The 14,834-nt window shown below is 52.3% G+C and overlaps 1 protein-coding gene across 1 annotated transcript; it reads right to left on the bottom strand.

Moving 5' to 3' along the window:
- Positions 1-1,619: 1,619 nt before the first annotated feature.
- Positions 1,620-14,437, bottom strand: LOC142601387 (interferon-induced very large GTPase 1-like). Its single transcript, XM_075750231.1, has 2 exons — positions 14,383-14,437; positions 1,620-9,349 (listed from the first exon to the last, which is right to left on the bottom strand). Exon 2 carries the CDS (start codon positions 9,345-9,347, stop codon positions 2,025-2,027), a length of 7,323 nt encoding a protein of 2,440 aa, XP_075606346.1. The 5' UTR covers positions 9,348-9,349; positions 14,383-14,437; the 3' UTR covers positions 1,620-2,024.
- Between the last annotated feature and the right edge of the window lie 397 nt (positions 14,438-14,834).

Below are 14,834 nucleotides of genomic sequence, written 5' to 3'. Positions count from 1 at the left end.
AGCAGCTGGCACGAGGCACGTGGGCTGTGACGCACGGTCCTGCTCCAGCTGCAGGTGCTCAGCCCCTCACCCACCTTCACACTGTTCCCCCAGGTAGTTCATTTTCAGGACACGCACCATTCCCACCCCAGTGGCTGGAGGTTAAAGACCCCCACTCACTCCAGTGGCTGACACGATGGGTCAGGGCCACCTACACGCCCAGTCTGACCCCAGTAACTGGCCCCAAATCCCCGCACAGGTCTCACCAATAACCGGCCCTTAGTCCTTGCAGCGCACGCTCACACTGGCAAGGTTTGTTTCCTGCCGTTGTCTCCATGTCTGTTCTGTCAGGTCTGTGTCTTGGTATATTTTTGGGTTTGGTTCCCCCTTTTTCCCTTAGTTTCCCAGCTGACCACCTCCCCGATCAGATAACGTCGCTGGAATAAACCTTCCCACCCTCTCACTCATCAATTAGTGTGGTCCCCACCACTGCCTCCCTTATCATTTGTAGGTCAGATGTGTTTAACTGGCTGTTCCTGTTTATGGCTTCCTCCCCTTCTTACTGTCCCTTGAGGCACTGGAGAAGGTCCTTGACCAGACACCCTGAAAGGAGCAGACACACACACCCTTACACAGACCCTCGCCCAGCTGCCACCTTCCTGTCTTCACAGCACAAACGCTGAAGTCACACACAACTGTGGCCCACCTGGAGATAAAGGATGCAGAGACCAACTCGTTTAGTTTATTAGTTTATTAGTTTTTAGCAAAGACTACAAGGGATTACAGTGAATCACCACTTTGACCAGCTCTCCAGGAGGGTTTGGTCCTTGGGTTTCAAGCGGCATTGCAGGAACTGCGTGGCAAAAAGCACCAACCACCTCACTGGTGGTCACGTTCTCCAGACCATGGCTCCGTTGCCGCCAGCCTGTCCCGACAGCATGAACACCAATGTCACACGCTGCTGAGGAAGCTGCAAAGATACATAATTCGTCCTCGTAGCCCTCTGCTGGACTCTCCCCAGTAGTTCCCAGTCTGTCTGGAACTGGGCAGCCCAGCACTGGACACACAACTCCAGATGTGGCCTCAGCAGGGCAGAGCAGAGGGGGAGGAGAACCTCCCTCGACCTGCTGGCCATGCTCTTCTCCGTGCCTTGGCCACGAGGGCACACTGCTGGTCATGGAGAGCTTGTTGTCCACCAGGACGTCCAGGCCCTTCTCCGCAGCGCTGCTTCCCAGCAGGTCACCCCCACCCTGTCCTGGTGCTGGGGTTATTCCTCCCTGGGTGCAGGACCCTCCACTTGCCCTTGTTGGATTCCATTGGGTTCCTCTCCGCCCAACTCTCCAGCCTGTCCAGGTCTGGCTGAATGGCAGCGCAGCCTCCTGCTCTGTCGGCCTCTCCTCCCAGTTTGGGATCGCCAGCAAACGTGCTGAGGGCACACTCTGTCCCCTGTTCCAGGTCAGTGATGAAGATGTTGAACAAGAAGGGAAGGAGGATAATAATAATAACAACAACAACAACAACAACAACAACAACAACAACAAGAAGTAGTGAAGGGTAATCCCGAAAAGCAAAGCAGCAGAGCTTGCAGCCAGTGTTGAGCTGTCGGATCCCACAGCCCTTTTGTTACAGGGTGGCAAGTGCTTGCTGCAGGAAAACTATTTTTTTGCCACTGTCACTTACTGTCTCATAGTAGCTGATAAAATCATTCCTTTCTAATGCTGCCTTTGCTCTTCATCTGGCGCTTGGTCTTAATCTTGGCCATATGACTGCAGGAATGTTTTTGGTTTTTTGCTCTAAGACCAAACGGATGCAAATGTTTATGGCAAGAAGGGAAGAGGATTCTGAGTTTATCGTGAAGCAAGGGAATTTCTGAGCGATGGCAGGAGTAGCACACCTTATTTCACCCAACTTCGTAAGCAGTTAGATCCCATTTTCTTCATGTGGCTTGAGGTCGTGGTCATTACAACAATATTTTGCAGACAGATTTGTACTATGCTGTTCTAAAATGCAAAGCAGTTGCGGTTCTTCCTTCATATCGACTTGGCCTAAAGCGCCTTCAGTTCATCAAGTGCTTCCTGCTTTTTAATATTGTGCCACGAAGCAGGGATTTCTCCTTTGCCTTGAAATTTCCCGTTGTGCCATGTTTCTATCTCTGACCTGAAATGACACACAAACCATTTCCAGTACACTTGCATGGATGGATCAGGAGTAATTTTCCAAGTGTTATATGGAGATCCTGCATCCCGGTATTTCTTGTAGGGGATCCATGTGTCTTGACCAATCCCGAATCTACAGTCACTTGCAACGCTACTAGAACAAATATCAATGATCAGATCGTCTGTATAACGCCACCTGTATCCCGTCAAACCTTCCGGACGATGGTAGACAACCTGATGGTCTCCATCGTGATTCGGCATGGTGTTTGTGCAAACAGCCCCACAAAAGGGACACTGCTCCCAGCACCCTGCAAAGTGCTCGGCCAGGATTGTGTGAGGCTGCCTTTCAAATGATCTCATATTGGCACTAGCGAACTCTTCCCTGAGGTGATCTTTCAGGGGAGCCAGTGCTTCCGTCATGGCATTATTCAGGAACTCTATGTCTGTTATCTCCTGATGCTCAATGCCCTTCAGCTCCATCCTGGGCAAGCTTAGCACCTCTCCAAGAGCGCTGCAAAATTCATCCAGCCAAAGAGAGATTTTGTCATTTCTGTCTTTTCTGTCTTTGACAATCCTGGTGGATGTAAAAACAGCTGACTGGATGCACTCATAGCAGTGAGTAAGGGAGTCATCTAAAAACTTCTCCAGCCTCCTGTTCCCATCTAAACAGTACGTCTCAACACGTGTCTCAATGTATCTCTGTAAAAAGTCTCGTGGGTGTTTGAGGTACTGCTTGAAATTCTCAAAATTTTCTTCTTCTGCCAGGTATCTCAGTATGCAAACTTCCAGAGAGGCTCTACTGCCATTGAAATCTGGGAATTTACCCTTTATGTCTCGAGCTATGGCAAGAGCTGTCCTCTCATAGACCGCCTCATGTAGAGCTGGGGCAATCTTGTCACACAGGAAAACAGCAAATGTTGTGATAGAAGTGGCTCCCTGGCAGGAAATCTGGAAACACTTAAAGAAATCTTCTCTCTTGTTCTCCAGGTAGATGGTTGGATCATTTGCTTTTTTGAATGCTGTGTGCATGGCTTTAAACCTTTCTGCTGCCCTTCTGCACAGATGCAGTGATAAATCTATGCTGTAGTCTTTATTAAAACTGTATTTGGCATTGCTAGGGACCGATTTCACACCTTTCCGTACTTCATTTAGTATTTCATGAATAAAACTTCGACTGTAATCCCTTTTCTCCCTTTCCTTCTTATCAATGTTTGCCTTCACACACTCTATGATGTTATCTGTAATGCGTTCTATGTTGCTCACCTCAGCATGATCAAAATTCATAGTCCAAGAGGGTAGCCAACCTTTTTTTTTCTTACTGACATGTTTCTTTAAGTCAACAGAAAATGCTCCGTGTTTGGGAAATGTCCTGATTCGTGCATGTAAGTTAGGCTCCTTGAAGTGCTCTAGAAGGACATCTTCTATTTCCACATCGATATCAACCTGTTCCGGAGGGGGAGCAGCAGAGGAGACTTCAGTAATCCAGGTTGTCCAGAGAGAAATAAAGTTGTCTCTCAGTTCTCTTTCACTTAGACTCTGGCCTTTTAGAGACAGACCTAGCTCCCTGCTCCTTTTCAGGAGCTCGTTTTCATACTCTGACTTCCTTTCATCCAGTTTACACTGGTTCTTCTTTAGTTCGATAAGATTCTCACACTTCTTTCTAGTTTCAAGAAGAAGAGATTCTTTTAGTTCTTTCAGCTTCAGTTCCGTGCTGCCTTTCCACTGGATCAGTATCTCACAGTCTCTGTGTCCAGTGAAATACTTTTCCATCTCTCTCCTGATGGCATCACTTGTCCCTTGCACTAATTTTTCAAGGTGTTCTGTGGTGACCTTCTGCAAGTCCCCATTCCGAATTTTATTGTCCAGTTTCATTTGCAAGTCCAAGATGTGACTCCTCAGCTGCCAGGTCCACTGGCTAAATGCAGTTTCCAGTTTCTTGTACGCAGCAATCTCCACTGAATTCTTGAAGCTGAAAATGAAGTTTTCATTCAGCAAAGCATTCCAGAGGTCACTAATACGAACTTTCAAGCTCGAGAGCCTCAAAACACTGCCCTGCGACTCCTTCTTGGCAGCTTGGAGAATTTTGCTCTTTAATTCCTGGACGTTGCGGCTGTAGGTGGGGTTGGGCGGTGCCATCGGGGGGTTTCCTTCCCACAGGTGAGCAAAGTAATGAATGTGGGTGTTGACGTCAAAGCGGATGACGTCACTGAAGCAGGAGACGTCACAGAATTCCTGCTGGGCAGCTGTCACGGTCATTTCATCCAGCTTTTCCTGCAGACGTCTTTGTCCTTCCATGTTCTGTTCCTTGGCAGTTATTTCGCCCACGTTTTGGTGCACAAACAGGCAGCTTGGAGAAAGATTGACTTGCTTCATCCTCAGAAAAGCCTGCACAGCAATCTGAAGGACATCTTGCATTTCTGAAGGATTTTCTCCAAAGATATTGATCAGAGTCATGTTGCCGATGCCAATGACAAAGGTGGCCAGCTCGTTGTCGTGATTAAGGGACTGTTTATTGGCCATCTCTATGGCACGAAGTCCCTCTGTGTCAACAACAAGCATGTAATCAAAGCCCAAGTCCTGTTGCAGCTTCTTGTCCACTTTAATTAGCTGCATGAACGCTCCCCGGGTGCATCTCCCCGCACTGACATTAAACTGAAGACCAAACATGGCATTCAACAGGGTTGACTTCCCTGTGCTCTGGATGCCAAGCACTGAGAGAACAAATACTCGTTTGTCCCCTAGCTTCACAATTAATCTGTCAAAGATTGCGCCAACCCATCGTAACGGTACGTAAGAAGCATCGCCATCCATCAGCTCAATGGGATACCCTGAAACCATCAGATCAGCTGCAATTTCAGGTAGTTTGACAAAACATATCTCCTTTGAGTTCATTGATTCCAGAGCTTCATAAATCTGCCCTACCTCTCTCAAAATATGCTCAAGGCCAATGGACGAATCATTGATTTCGTTGGAGAGGGCATCTAACTTACGCAGCAACAGAGGTTTCAGATTGCTTTTTTCATTGCTTTTCTTTATTGCCAGGATTTGAGACCATAACTGGTGATACTGTCTCTTCAGTTCGTCAAGGCGATCGGAGGTCAGGTCATCCATAAAGACCTTCATCCACTGCAGGAAGTATTTCTTGGTATCTGCTGGCTGTGACTGGAGAAAACTGAGGACTGATTTCATCAGCTGATTGAGGGGGAACGCTTTCTCCAGTTGCTTCCTTCTTATTGTCGACTTCTCTGATTCAATTTGGCTCCGATGATGCTCTATGCTCTTGTTCCTCTTTTCCTCCAAGCGAGTGAGTTCTTTGTCCTTTTTGCACCATGTGGACCACAGCTTTCCTTGAAGAGGCAGTAGCTGGGATTTGATCTCAGACAACTTCTCTTTCTTCAGAAGCTTCACCACTGCCTGTGCCTTTTCTTTGGCTGTCACACACGCATCTGTATCTTCATCGACTAAGAATCCGTGCTTGCGAGCTTTGTCCAGGCAGGCGTCAAGGCTGAAAAGCGTGTTAGACCCTTCTAGGAGATCCCTGATTGTTCCTGTCAGCTCACCCATCAGTTCTGCTTCGTTTCTGTTCTTGATACCTATTCTTATGTTTTGGCTAGATCGGCCAGCTGAAACGTTCTCTTTTTCAGTGAAAAGACAAACCAGAGGCTTTTGCGACTGCCACAGGTCACGTAAAATTTCCATCCCTTTCTTGTCACTCTGATCAGACTCGGCTACGAGAGCCACGTTCACAGCAGATATCTCCTGTAGAAACTGCAGCTGTTCTTCATGATCCCTTGCATCTCCGTGCAGGTTACAGAAAGCCACACAGCAGTCAAAGCTGTCGTCGTCGCTACCCTGGGGACAGTACCAGGAGATCTCCACAACACCTTTCATCAGCAGACAGTTTTTGGTGCTGCCTTTGCAATGTCGGTGGAAAAAAGTGTCGTGTTTTTGTTTGCTCAGCAGAGCATTCAGGATCTGAGACTTGGAAGAGGAGGGAGAACTGCCGATCCGTATGAAGGACACGATGGGTGTCTCTGCCTGATAAATGAGTTTGTTTTTGTAACTGTTAATTCTGACCTCCCTTCCTGACTTCGCAGCCCCTTTCCAGCTCTTTTTTATTTGGCTGAGGGACCAGAGGGGAAACTCTATCTGTGAAGTGCACGGGTTGGGTACCAGGAGAGGTAGCGCAAATTGGCAGAAAGCAAGCTTTGTTGAGATGTACTGTCTCATGAAGTCGTCAGCGCAATGAAAAATTGCCATCTGGAGGTCCATGGGGTGCACACGACTCTCCCTGGTTGCACATTCAGGGGCTTCTTCCTCCAAATCAGCGAAAAAGTCATCAAAGGAATCCGAGGGTTCATGCTCTTGCGGTGTGATTTTTGGCACGGGTGCGAGTCCTGGGTTGCTCTCATCCTTGCAAGTCAGGTACCTCACCCGATAATCCACAGTCAATAGCTTTTGCAAGAAGTAAAAAGGTAGTTCATTGTCCTTGCTGGGCTGGCTGTCATGTACAGATGTCTTATATATGATGTGGAAATCTTCCGTCCCCATTTTTCTTGGATAGTGACTTTCTAGTCCAAGGCGTGTAAGTAAGTGGAGGAAATCTTGGTTTGCAATGGCTTGATTTGCTCTGGATTCGCCGCCATCTGATTTGGGTTGGGACTGACTGGAAGGCTCCATTCTTTGAAAAGTGTCTTCCATGTCTTTGATTATACTGTTTTTCTTCAGATCGTCGCATGTGTCCTCCAAGCGCCCACTGATGAAGGCACGCAAGTCACTTTCCAGCATCTCCCAGTCTTTGAATGCTCTGTGCTTTTCGAGGAGAGTTTTTATCTCTGCGGACCATAAGCTTTTCATCTGATCTTCCATGAAAACTAAACGCTCATTCTTCTGCTCAGGGGACACCTCTCTATATTCGGGCGTTACAGTTAGGCCCGTCAGCAGCAGGAAGGCCTGGGCACTGTAAACTTCTTGCTCCTTCAGATTCAGATAGTCCTTATGTCTCATTTGCATTTCATTTATCATGAAGTTAATTTCTGGCCATCCAAGGAGGTACTGAAAAGTGCTGCTTTCCACCTGGTATCCCGTGCTGGTTGTAATTAAGAGCACCAACAGTTCTATGTCTTTCTGCGCCCTTTCCTGGAGAAACTGGAGTAAGGAGTAAACAGCTAGGCTTGTAGTCAAGGTGGCTTTTATCTTTGCTTCATGAATGGCAGATGCAGAGGTTTCTGGTGCATAGGTGACTTCCTGGATGTACTCCTTCATTTGCAGCAGTGTCTTGGTGAGATCTTCAAGCTCGGAAACATTGGGAGTTTCGGGAAGCATGTGCTCAGTATGGAAGATCCACTGCATAATGAAGGAAGACCTGGGGAAGTCCTTGACAGAATAGACATGAGGATCCAGGAGGCACCTCAACAGAGACTTGATATAGGTGGTGTTTTCCGGAGGTGACCTCATGCAAAACAGAACGGTATTCACCAGGAACTCCTGCAGTGCTTTGTCCGACAGGCATATGTTGATCCAGACGCTATGGTTTTTGGTTTTTTCATTCAGATTCTGTTTGAAATCTATCAGGGTGAGCAGTTTTCTTTCATCCGCCGTCGCCTCCCAGGCCTTCACGCACTCCATGAAAGCTTTGGCCTCTTCCACCGCACTGACCAGTTCCTCTCCAAACATGGTGCCAACGCTTTGATTCGTTAGCGCTTCATACGCAGCCCTGAGGCTGCTGCTCATTTGATAGATGGACTTAAAATCACTGACGTGATTGAACAGGATTATATCCCACACTGGGATCAGCTGAAAGCCTCGGTCGATAACACACCAGGTTGTGTTATTACTTACAAGCCCCAGTTTCCACTGAGGAAGAGAATCCGTCTCTGATGGGCCCCCTGTGTTGGTCACGTAGACCTGAACTGCTGTGTGGGCACTCTTTCCATCTCTTCCCTGAAAAGAAGCCTGTGAGCTGGATTTTGAAACGTCCACGTCCACTCCCACGCTGACACCAAAGCCCCTGAAGCTGGCCCCAATGTAGCAGTTCAGCGCTTCAGACGCTTGTCGCTTCATCTCTTCCCGCTGCTCAGCTCTGAATCCTTCCGTAGATGCTTTCCACCAGAATATCCCCCCAAAGTGGAGGGGACCCTGGTTTACGTGGGACCCAAACCTGTTGAAGAAGCTCGCACACCTGCTCTTCAGCATGTTGGGCCTGTCTGCTTCCTCAGTGATGCTCAGAAGATGCTCGATCTCTTGCAGCTCCCACAGGGCCGCATCCGAGAGGCGAAGCTGATGCTTTTGGAAGTAGCAGGAGGCCAGAGGGATGTACTGGTACTTGGTGGTGCAAATGTAGCTCTTCTCAGAGCGGGACTGGTGGGTGCTCTCCGACCGCGAGGAGCTTCTGTAATCTACACCAGCTTCAACATTAAACCCCCAGAACCCGGCTTTGGCAGAAACGCTGATGCTGAACCCCAGCTGCTCCATGGACTTGGTGAAAGTGGCTTCTGCTGCAGAGGAGGAGAACTCCTTCCTCTCAAGCAGCGACCCTTGCTCTGGACCAGCGAGCTTGAATCCATCGGGAACCCTGATGAGCTGATCTCGCTTTGCCAGCACATCTGCAAGGCTGCTGGTTCTGTAAATGCCCTGCAGGGCCAGCCCCCCCGACGCCCGCCTCAGGACCTCCGAGTCGGGGACGTTCTCACCCCTGCCCACTGACAGCTCCTGCTGCTCCAGGCGCTTCTGGATGCTCTCCAGCACATGCACCAATGACTTCTCTGGTGGTGGTGCCCAGTACTCTTTGGGAATCTCCATGGCTTGCCACAGAGCCTCCTCTTTCTGTTTTATATCATCCTTGTTGTGGCTGTGGCTTTTGTGCATTTTTTGCAGCTCTTCCAGGGCTAGCTTGGCCACTTCTTGTCTCTGCTTTGTCATCTCCAAGCGCTGCTTCTGCAGGTCCTCAAAAGTTTCTTTGTTGTCTGTTAGTTCCAGGAGTTTTCGGAGCGCCCTTTTTTCCCAGGCGTACCGTACTTTGCACTCCAGCTTAAGGTAGTCTTCATATTGCAGATGTTTCAGGGCTTCTCTGGACTTGACTCCCAGTGTCTCCGACAGTTGGGGGAGCCAGTATCCACCATCCAATCCTTCCTTCTCACATGCTTCTGCCAGTAGTTTTTTAGCAAGTTGTGCCTTTTCATCATCCTCTAGTATGTTCTCCTGGGAATCCATCCCTGTGGAAGAGGAAAACAGACTTTATTTAAGGTATGTTATCAGAAGCCATGGCCTCTTAGAAGAGGGCTGTCCAGCAGCTGCTGGATTCCTCCTACCTGGCTGCAGGAGCCCAGCCTGGGACACCCCAAGACCCAGAGGGTCTCCATCCAGGACATGGATGTGCCCGCTGCTTTCTCATTTGCAGGTTCAACCCTGAAGCTGAGTGTGCATCCGAGAGACACCACACACCCTCACTCTGATGTGGCCACACAACCGCCATGGACAAGGTGCTGCCTTCAACAGCACCCACGTATACCAAACAGGACTCATAAATCCATACATACAGACAGCCGCGGGCATTCCTGCACCCTCTTACCAGCCCCACGCGTCTCCTGCTCGCTGGCTGGTCCAGCTCGGTGCTCACCAGCAAACAGAGGCACGCGCTCACACACTCATCTCACGGACACCCCACACTCACAGGACACGCTCACCCTGAACACGGAGCACCGAGCACACGGGCTGTGACCTGTGGTCCCTCTCCAGCGGCCGGCACAGAGCCCCTCACTCGCCCTGCTCACGCCCGTTCACCCCAGGAGCTGCTTCTCTCTGGTGGATGGGAAAACTCCAGGTTGTCCCTGTCCAGAGCTGCACCTGGAGCATCCTGTTGGCCCATCATTAGTGACTGGAGACTTTGGGTCTCTGGCATTGTCTCCGGGACCCCCTGTCTTTCCAGTTTGTGTGGTTTTGTTTATCGTTTCCCCTGTCATTGATTATCCCATCTACATGGGAAAGGTCCTTGACTGGTAACTTCAATGGAGCTGACGCTCTCACTGTCCATGTGCCTTTACACCCTTTTTTTTTTTTTTTTTAAACACTGTCATCCAAACCTGACAATTGTCTCTGTCTCAATTCAGTTGGGTACCAAAGAGATTTATTCAGTGCACAAAACCTTCCCGCGCATTCAGGTTTTGTCCCACCAACGACACAAGACTCTTACCAACACAGGTATTGATCCACGGTGCTTGTGACTGGGCTCTCAAACCCTTTCAGAGCCTTTAGTGTCAGCTTTGCCTTTAAAGTCAGTGAAGATTCAGGCACTATGCTCAATGGATGTGGGGTCTGATTCATCTCACCTCACAGCAGATGCTCCTTTTGGTCAGATGCTTGGCTTTCCCGAGGACGCAGGCAGCCAAGGTCCCCAGCTCAGCTGAGACAGCACACCGTCACACGGTAGACAAGCCTGGGGTGTTAAGAAGAAGATGGGGACCACCTCAAGAATTCAGGAGGACAAACAGCAGGAAGGAAAGGCCCAAAACCCTAAAGGAGAAGACCAGACAGTCAGGAGATGGCAACCCATCACCACGGAGGATTCATGCCAGGGGGCAGTGGAGGCCGTCCCTTCTCCACCACTGATGACTGCCCGGCCAGCAAAGACTCGTCAGGGCATTTGGGGTGGTGACCAGACAAGGGTTTCACCTGGGACCTAAACCCACGTACTCATGGTGTACGTTAGCCCAGGGACGGTTTGCAAGGTACCCATCTCCTGCTTGAAGTCTCTTCTGCACGCAGCAAAAGGTGCCCAGAAGGTGCCTTGGGACAGGACTGTAATGCCTTACACCACAACAGCATCACGGGGAGGCAGACCAAGCCTGGCCATGAAGTCAAAGCTCAATCTGAATGTAATTTTAAAAGGATCCCCCAGCACAGAGATCCTCCCCCAGTACCCGACTACCTGCTGGGGGAGAGTTAATGTCCTTCCTAGCAGCGGGTATAGTGCTGTGGTTCGGATTTAGGCTGGGAATAACGTTGGTAACACGCTGACGGTTTAGCTGTTGCTCAGTAAGGCTTGTGCTAAGTCAAGGACTTGTCAGCTTCCCGTGCCCTGCCAGCAAGGAGGTGCCCAAGAAGCTGGGAGGGGACACGGCCAGGAGAGCTGACCCCCCTGCCCAAGGGATATTCCATACCATATGATGTCATGCTCCAGATATAACTGGGGGGTTGGCGGGGAGGCGGGACAGCTTGGGAACTAGCTGAGCATTGGCTTCAGGTGGTGAGAAATTGTGCTGTGCATCACGTGTTTGGTATATTTATTTTTTTTTCCGTCCTACTAAACTCTCTTTATCTCATCCCACAAGTTTGGGGGTTTTTTTCCTTTCCAATTCTCTCCCCCATCCCACTGGCGGGGGTGGGGGTAGGTGAGCAAATGGCTGTGTGGTTGTTTTAGCTGCCGGCCGGGTTTAACCACGACAGGGTTAAACCACGACAATCGCACATCTGCTGCTGTGGGTGAAGCTCAAGCCCTGAAGAGACGGGGAGAAACACCGCCGGGGCTGGCTCGCTCCAGCGACTAAGCCCCCACCAGCAGGACGGGGAGAGAAGTGGAAAAGGAGAAGCAAGAAAAAACCTCCTGGGTCGAGGTAAGGAGAGTTCCTCAGGAAAGGAAAGCCACGCGTGCCCGCAAAGCAAAGCGGGGTGTTTATTCACTCCTTCCCATCGGCGGGCAGATGCCCAACTGCAAACGCCGCAGCCGCCAGCATCTCCCCTTCCTCCTCCTTCCCCCAGCTTTGATTGCTGAGCACAATGCCGTGCGGCATGGTCCGCTCGGGTCCCAGCTCCGTCCCCTCCCAACTTCTCGCCTGTTGACCCGTTACCAACCTCTTTCAGTCTCAGATGCCCAAAACTCCGCACGGCTGCGATGGAGAACGTTACCTCCAGCCCAGCCGGACCCTGGCACACTCTGAAGTCCCAGCGTGGCTTCAGATTTCTTCAAGGATAAGGAAGAAGCCCCACGCAATTGTGTTAGTGCACGCAGAGGACCACCAAGCATTCTTATGGCGTAACTTGGGATCGCTTTCTTCCTTGGAAGTGAAGGAGGGCAGCATGAGCTGTGTATTGGGTTGTGTGGCCAGGTTTTGGTAGCGAGGGGGGCACTACAGGGGTGGCTTCTGCGAGAAGCTGCCAGAAGCTTCCCCCATGTCCGACAGAGCCAAAGCCAGATGGCACCAAGAAGGACCTGTCACTGGCCAAGGTCGAGCCCACCAGTGATGGTGGCAGTGCCTCTGGGGGAACAGAGTTAAGAAGGAAAAAAAACGTAGTGGGAGCTTTTGCAGCCAGAGAGAGGAGTGAGAAGACGTGAGAAACTCTGCAGACACCCAGGTCAGTGCAGAAGGAGGGGCAGGAGGTGCTCCAGGCGCCGGAGCAGAGATTCCCCTGCAGCCCGTGGAGAAGACCATGGTGAGGCAGGCTGTCCCCCTGTGGCCCCGTGGAGAGAGGAGCCCACGCCAGAGCAGGTTTGCTGGCAGGACTTGTGACCCCGTGGGGGACCCACGCTGGAGCAGTCTGCTCCTGAAGGTCTGCACCCCGTGGGAGGGACCCACGCTGGAGCAGTTGGTGAAGGACTGCAGCCTGTGGGAGAGACTCACGTTGGAGAAGTTGGTGCAGGACTGTCTGCCGAGGGAGGGACCCCAGGCTGGAGCAGGGGAGGAGTGTGAGGAGTCCTCCCCTGAGGAGGAAGGAGCGGCAGAGACACCGTGGGATGAACTGACCACAACCCCCATTCCCCGTCCCCCTGTGCCGCTGGGGGGAGGAGGGAGAGAAATTGGGGGTGAAGTCGAGCCCAGGAAGAAGGGAGGGGTGGGGGGAGGCGGTTTAAGATTTGGGTTTATTTCTCATTGCTCTACGCCATTTTGCTTGGTAAGAAATTAGATGAAATGCTTTCTAAGTTGAGGCTGTTTTGCCCGTGATGATAACTGGCGAGTGATCTCTCCCTGCCCTTACCTCGACCCACCAGCCTCTCGTTAGATTTTCTCTCCCCTGCCCAGTTGAGGAGGGGGGTGGCAGAGCGGCTTTGGGGGGCACCTGGCCTCCAGCCTGGGTCAACCCCCCGCAGCTGCCGTGGCACTGCCTGCACCCCGTTTCACGGGCACAGCCCCCTCGAGAGCGTTTTCCCCAGCCCCGCGGCGGGGAACCGGGCTCTGGAAGGGCTTGTGCCTGCGAGGGGCCGCTCCAGGGACCAGAGCGCTTCGGGTGGTGAAGTCTGACTGCGGGAGAGGCTGGGGGAGCTGCATCCCACCATCGCTCCACAGAAAGGCAAAGGAAAACCTCTCCCCCTCGGCTTGGGCACAGAGCAGGATGTCCCACGAATGCCGCTCATTACCCCACTGCTGCCACGGTCTCTAACGAGCGGCGCGGGAGGTACGCACCACCACCCGCTGCCCGTGCCACCAGCCCGAGGACTGCACCCCAGCACCCGTTGCCTCTGCACCCCCGTAACGCTGACAGAGAGCAGGCCGCAGAAAAGGCTGTTATCAATCGTGTTCCCCAAATGACCCGTTTCAGCTTCCGAGGCCACGGGAGCACCCGCAGGGCTGCCCTCCCACCTCCCCTTTGGCCCTGCAGTCTCGCTCCGACACGTCCCAGCCCGGTTCCCGGTCTCCGGAGCGGGGGAGCAAACGGCACCAGGGTGCAGGAGCATGCACAGCTCCGCAGCCGCCCTGGCCCCCGGCGCGGCTGGGCTTCAGGCCAGCACCATCCTGACCCGCCGCGGGGCTGGTGGTGCCCGGGACAGGGTCAGCCCTGGCTGGGGGGAGCGGTTCCCAACCCGGGAACGGGCCGGCAGCAGGGCAGGGGCTCTGCAAGGGGTCTGTCCCTAGAGCAGGCAGCGGGTCCCTCCCCAGCCAGCCCCGCTGCCAGCTCTTGAACCCCGGCTTCGCCCCTCTGCAGACACCAGTCCGCCCCTGAATCCCCCCCAGATGCCTCCTCCTTCCCCACCGGCTCCTGCTCTGACCCTCCCGCTTCCTTCCTACCCTCCCAGTTCAACCCTTGCAGCACACAAAGGTCCACCGAGCCTCCTCAAAGGGGCTGGCGAGCAAAGGCTGCTTCCTCCATCCCACGCTCGGAGCAGACACAATTCACCTGCTGCCCTACGACCCCGTTTTTCCTTCCCCGGCATCTCTCAAGTGATGGGAAAACACATGAACTGTGAAGCAGAAGACAAACAAGATCCCTGCTCTGTGCTGGTCCCCAGCCCCAGCGCTCATCCGGAAGGTCCTACCGTCTCCCTCCGGTGCTCGGCAGCTCCCGGGCTGGTGTCAGCCCAAACTCTCTCTATAGTCCCCGAGCTCTTACGTGGGCTGCTGCTGCTTCTTTATAGCAGCATAAAGCAGAAGTTAAACCCTCTTGGAAATCAGGGTATTGCCTGGAACAGTGTGAGAAAGTGAAACTTGGCAGCTGCTTCCCGTGCTGGAGCTGACCAAGCTGTTCAGAAGGCAGCACCAGCCCTGGGCACCCACACCAAGCACCCAAATCCTGCCCTGGGCTCTGCACAGCGGTGTCTGGTGCACCCATCCAGCTCCGGCAGGGTGCTGGCAGAGCTGCTGCCTGCGACCGGGGTGAAAGGCAGCAGGGGCCGGGCAGTGCTTGGGGCTCTTGGCTCTTACCCCCGATCCCAGAATCCCCGACGGGTTTGGGTGGGCAGAGACCTCCCAGCCCATCCAGTGCCACCCC

This window comes from Balearica regulorum, chromosome 3 (assembly GCF_011004875.1).
Source record: "Balearica regulorum gibbericeps isolate bBalReg1 chromosome 3, bBalReg1.pri, whole genome shotgun sequence".
In the NCBI taxonomy this organism is placed as follows: domain Eukaryota; kingdom Metazoa; phylum Chordata; class Aves; order Gruiformes; family Gruidae; genus Balearica; species Balearica regulorum.
Note: the sequence above shows the minus strand (reverse complement) of the source record. Positions and strands in the feature narration are given on the sequence as shown.